We start from the raw sequence: 6,000 nt of genomic DNA on the forward strand, positions 1-6,000 counted from the left end.
TTTACCAGTCTGATAGATGAGACATGATATCCCTGTGTAGTAAATTTTCAAGTCTTTATTATGAGTAATATTGAGCACTTTTCATATGTTTAGGGATGATTTTTATACTTTTTCTGTGAACTCACTTTTTATGACTTCCCCATTTTTTAATCAGCCTTTTGGTCTTTTTTCCCCTTGATTATAAATTTCCTTTACATATTAGAGAGATTAGACTTTTATCAGTGATGTATGTGGCAAGTATTTTCTTTAAGATTGTCATTCATCTTTCTACTCTACTCACGTGGTTTGCTGTGCAGTTTTTAAAATTAAATTGAATACTTCTGTATTTCATTTATATCTTGAACCATAGTGAGAAAGTTCTTGAACACTATCAACTTATAAAGGAATTTCCCTATTCTTTCACTTTGTCCTTACATAGTTTTATTATTCTTGAGCTTAAATCTTTGATCCAGTTAGAGTGTATTTTGATATGTGCTGTGAGATAAAGAGGCAGTTTTAGCTTTGACAGTCCATTTATTGTCACATAGCAGATAGCTCTCTAGTTATTCTAACACAGCTTATTAAAAAGTCCATCTTCTTTTCTTTTTACAGTTTAGGTAGCTCTTTTAGCATATGCTAAATGTCCATTTGTTTCTTAAGCTATTTCTATCTTCTGTGTCCCACTGCTTTATTTATATGTCAGTACTGCACTCTTTTAATTATGAAGGATTAATGGTATGATCTAGTATCTCATAGAGCTAGTTATCCTTCTTCGTTTTCTCTTTTTTTTTTTAGAACTTTCTTGAAAAAAAAATTCAAGATTTTTTCTAGACTCTTCTCTTTTTTTACTATATGAACTTTAGAATCAATCCACCCAGCACCAGGGGAAAAAGTATTAGTATTTTTTCTTAGGATCAAATAAAATTTTATTTAACTGGGGATAGTAACCATTTTTCTGATGTCCTATTCATGAAAAACCCTGAAGGAGAAAATGGCAACCCACTCCAGGATTCTTATCTGAAAAAATCCCATGGACAGAGGAGCCTGGTGGGCTATAGTCCAAAGGATTGCAAAGTCAGACACAACTGAGCAACTAAGCAAGCCATCCATAAGAAATTCAAGTTAGTTATTTGAATTTGAATTTATTCAAATAACTGGTGACAATGAAGGCTACTTATTTTTGTTTGCTAATTTTATATCTTGTCACCTTACTGAATTGTTTTATTATTTGAGTTGATTTTATCACTGATTCTTGGGTTTTCGAAGTATGTTTTTAAATCACCCGAAAATTAGGTAGCTTTATTTCTTCTTTCTTCTTTCAAATTCTTATTCCTTTAATTATTTTTGCTAGACTAATTTTAATGACTAGAATTATAGAGAATTGAAATCTCTTTCCAATTTGTTTAATTTTAACTTAAAATTGTGATGATAGAAGCTACAAATCTGCCACTATTCATTTAATAAAGAATTATTATAAAATTTATTGCTGAACTAATTACTTGAGTGAATTTTTCCTTTAAAACAGACTTAAAAAAGAATTAGAACTTCATAAGGAAGATGACATGCAAAGTGTTTATGATGCTCTCCAATCAGAAATAGAATTTTTGGAGTTGGTAAGCCATCACTGATTGTTTAACTTTTGTTTAGCGTTTTTTTTTTACCTACTGATAAGAATGTTTTTACTGGAATAAATTTCATTAAATTAATGTTCTGCCCTTCACGTGGGTTTGCACTAGATACAAAAAACAAAACTAAAGTAAAAATATGAACCTGTGAAATGTTTTGAGTCTTGGAGAATTGATGCTGCATAAAGGCAGGTTATATTTAAAGAGAATATAAATTAAAAAAAATTTAAACCTGACCTCACAACATCCCCTTGACTGACACTGTTATTAGAGGATTAATGCACTGAAGAAGTTTAACTATCATAATGCTTAAAAGCTTTTTGTTTTTGTTAGGAATAAATTATACTTCTATTATATTTGACCCTAAAACTTTCTTATTATGATTTTTATGATTTCAAGAATTTTGGATTCAATTATTGGAAACCTATTTTCAGATTGTGTGGGAACACTTCAAATTGCTTTTAACCTCTTTGGTTGTTTATAAAATGAACAAGTATTTGTCATGCTCTATTTTAATAGAGGACATATATAGCTAGCTTTAAAGCATGTTAAAATATAGTTTTAATTTAATACATTTTGTTTTCTTTCATATTTATTTTCCAGAAACATTTTCTTGTTCAAAATTTTCCAATAGATTGTGTTAGAAGTTGTATTTTCTAAGATTTATATCTTTATTAAAACTTTCAGTAGTAAAATTTAGAAATGCCCAGTTGTGCTAAATTTACATGAATTTTATGTAATTCTTTTATTAAGAATTTCATATGTCTCATGAAAAATTGTATGTTTTTGTTTCAGACATTGGCACAGAAAGATCATCAGGAAACAAATAACTTGTAAAGAATTGACCAACTATCTAAGATTTTGGTCAGAGCATCTTAGTATCAGATCTTTGTGGTAGATACATGAATGATACCCATTACAACAGATTCTTGTGGAAAACTTGAGGTTAAAAATATTTAGAGTTGATTGTGTTTCTAAAGGAATTAAAAAGGAGAAACAGATATTGTGTTCTCAGATTTTTTATTCACCCTGACCCTTAAGCTGATTTGTACTTTCTGATGTTATTCATTTTTTGTTTGCAGCTTACCTTGGATCAAATCAAACACGTATAGGTGGAAAAACTCAGATTATAGACCCGATTTTTGTCAGTACCATTTGCACCAGCGAGGATGTTTATTTTGATTTTAATCCTTTGTAATCATAAGGTGATGTCTTTTGACAGAGGCCTTCTGAGGCCTTTCATCTTGAGTAGCCAGCTTTCTCCACTTTTCTCTAAATACATCTATAGATTTGAGTCTGGGGCACCTGCAGCCACTTTCCAGTACTTTGTCCTGCCAGTTTTATTCCCAATGCCAGTGTTGGTTAGAAGGAAATAAGTCGTTTACTTGGGGAGGTACATAGTCTCCTTTTGGCCATCAGGATTCACTTTTGCTGGTGTCCTAAAGTATTGAAACTGAAAACAGTGTACATATGTTTGGATCAACCTTGGTATTGTCACTAAATTTCCAACATCAGATATCTTTCTGCTGTTGGAAGTCCTAACTAGGAAGAAAGGTATATTTTCTTCAGTTTCTTTAAAATTTTTTAATTGTTTTTTAAAAAAAATTTTGGAGTATATTTGATTTAGAACATTGTGTTAGTTTCAGGTGCACAATAAAGTGACTGAGTTAAACATATGCATATATTCTTTATATCGGATTCTTTTCCTGTATAGGCTGTCACAGAATATTGAGTAGCATTCCATGTGCTATACAGTAGGTCCTTGATGCTTATCTCTTTTGTATATAGTAGTGTGTGTTTGTTAATCCCAAGCTCCTGATTTATCCCTTCCCTCCATGTTTCCCATTATGTAACCATAGTTTGTTTTTCATATTTGTATGTATTTTCATTTATAACTCAAGACTATATATTTGTGGTGGGAAGAAAGAAGGAAGCAGGAATAAACAAAGAGGAAGAAATAAAAGGATATTTATTACATTCTCTGTATTTACCTAGTTGGAACTATCAGAATTAGAAGTCATATGTCATAAGTACAAATTACAAATATTATATAGGCTTCTACAGTTCTGCCTGTGGTTATCATTCACTGTATCGATCTGCATACAGCAATATAATCATGGCACACACAAAAACAGCATATTGAAACTGTTCAACAAGGTCCTAAATTGTGGTCGGTGGGGAGGGAAACAAAAGCTATTTAAGGATGTATCTCAAAGTACTGAATGCAAATGTTTTGTGATTGTAGTTGAATTAATTTGATATCAAATATGAGATGTTTACAGATGTCTTAGATATATTGATATTAAAGTAGTCTTGTTTCAAATCAAGTCTTGTTTGGGCATAACTTTTTGTATAGGTTGCTTTACATCCTTATTTTTTTTTAAGTATCAAAGTTAAAACTCTCCTTTGAGATGTGTAGCAGTTGCCATCTGTATAAGTAATTTGCATATTTAGAAGTTATTTTTATTTTGATTCTTTAAATATTTAATAGTAAATTACTTTTGCTTAAGAAGAAAAAAAAGTAATGGTACCAGGGAATTGCAGTCTATTTTATATGCAAATATAGAGTGGGAAGTGTTTACTGGGATTAGTCATAACTTCAGTTCTATCTTATTTTAGTCTATTTATCTAACCACATTCTAAGTTCTGAGTCTTGTGAATATTTATTATTAAATGTATATCATATCATTAATATACAGGGTAAGTTTACATGTAAAGCCTTTTTTGCAGTGATTTTTGTTCATTATTGATTTTGTAGCTAAAATATTAATGTGAAGTAGAGATCTGCCTATTATTTATATAACTAACACAGAATGGCATATATGCAGAATAAACTTACTGATGTAAAAATCTTTTCATGAATGTGTATATAGACTATTTAGATTGAATATTCAGTAATGGAGTCAGAATTTATATGAACTGAATTTGAGAAAAATGGAAGGCTCAGAACATATTTTCATTATTTCAGAATGTTTAAAATGAATATTTTAAGATTTAAACTAATTTTCAAGCAGTCAAATGATTTTTTAAAGAGTGCATGGTAGACTACACTGCTCAAGTAATACCAGCCAGCATAACTGGGACTGTTAGAATCAGGTAGTCAAAGGAAGAAGTTCACTGAAAAAAAGAAACACAACAATCAGTAGAAATTGCAGTGTACAAAACTACACTGTCAATATATTAGATGTCTGTTCTTAATTTTTTTTTAAGAATTAGTAATTCATTAAACTCTTAAGTAGGAAAAAATAACTGAAATCACCTAAGTAAAAATATGTCTCAGACTGACTTTAATTACTCTAGAAGATGACATTGGCTATCCAAAAAGGCAGTTTTCAAATGAATGCTCATTCATTAAATGAATTCACTAAATTTTCCCTATACTTAGTTATAACTAAAGCCTAACTAACCCAGAGTAACTGCTACAGCGCTGAGGTTCCTGACTTGCCACCATAGTTCTTTCCTGTAATGGAAGTTCTTTTAGAAGCAACTTACTAATTCTCAGCCCTCCACTGGGTATAATACTAGGATGTATAGATAGTTTGCTGCTTGTTTTTCCTGCTGATTAATGGAGCTATTTGGCTAGGGGAAGAACAGCAACAAAATTATAGGATGTAGAGCATAACCACTGGACTAGAAATTCCTTTCTTTATTCCCCGGCCTAATTATTGAAATGGGAGGAAAAAGCAGAGAAAGGGAAAAGCTTTAAGGCCTGTACAATCAAAGATTCCTAAACTACTCATTGTTTTATCAATGGTAGCATTTTCTTCTGTAAAAGAAACAAAAATTGAGAATTGTCTGCCTATCCTTTTTCTCTTAAAACTTGATAAATCATGATGAGATTCTTAAAAGTCCAAGATAAGGGTGAAGTCATTGTATCGTAGTGAATTCGAATCTAGAAATGACTCTAAAACGGAGTCAATTGAGATTTGGGAATTTATTATAGAGTAGATATTATGCTGAGAAAAGTCTATTGAGTCTTTTACTAGAAGGGCAGTCAGTAACTCAGCTGGCTAACTGCAGATGGACAGACAGCATTCACTGGACAAGCCCTATTCTAATCTCTGATGAGGACAAAGTCCCTTTCTATTTCATACCAATCAATCATACATAACTGTGTCACATTATTATGAATAAGTCATTTATTTGCAGTCCAGAAAACAGTAGCAGTTCAGTGACATGATTAGAAATAAATTTGATATGCTTTTAAATTCTGGCTGTAGAAGGCTAAGGTGTTCTGTCATTCAAATATTTATTTATAGTATAAAATTTGATACTTAAAGTTGTTAAGTATACTAAAAAATATTTTAATGTATCTGAAGCAGATATATTTTAATTCAACTTTTTATGTTTCTTCCTGTCTTCTCTCCTTTGTCATCCTGAGAAACTTAGATGAAGC

General features: G+C 30.8%; 1 protein-coding gene across 1 annotated transcript in view; it reads left to right on the top strand.

Annotated features, from left to right (window-relative positions):
• CCDC172 (coiled-coil domain containing 172) overlaps positions 1–2,441 on the top strand; it is a 54,032-nt gene extending 51,591 nt beyond the window's left edge. Inside the window, exons 7-8 of the mRNA XM_061163168.1 lie at positions 1,505–1,592; positions 2,400–2,441. Coding sequence (XP_061019151.1) covers positions 1,505–1,592; positions 2,400–2,441 — 130 coding nt within the window. The remainder of the gene's footprint in view (positions 1–1,504; positions 1,593–2,399) is intronic.
• The last annotated feature ends 3,559 nt before the right edge of the window (positions 2,442–6,000 follow it).

This window comes from Dama dama, chromosome 15, assembly GCF_033118175.1.
Source record: "Dama dama isolate Ldn47 chromosome 15, ASM3311817v1, whole genome shotgun sequence".
Taxonomy (NCBI): Eukaryota; Metazoa; Chordata; class Mammalia; order Artiodactyla; family Cervidae; genus Dama; species Dama dama.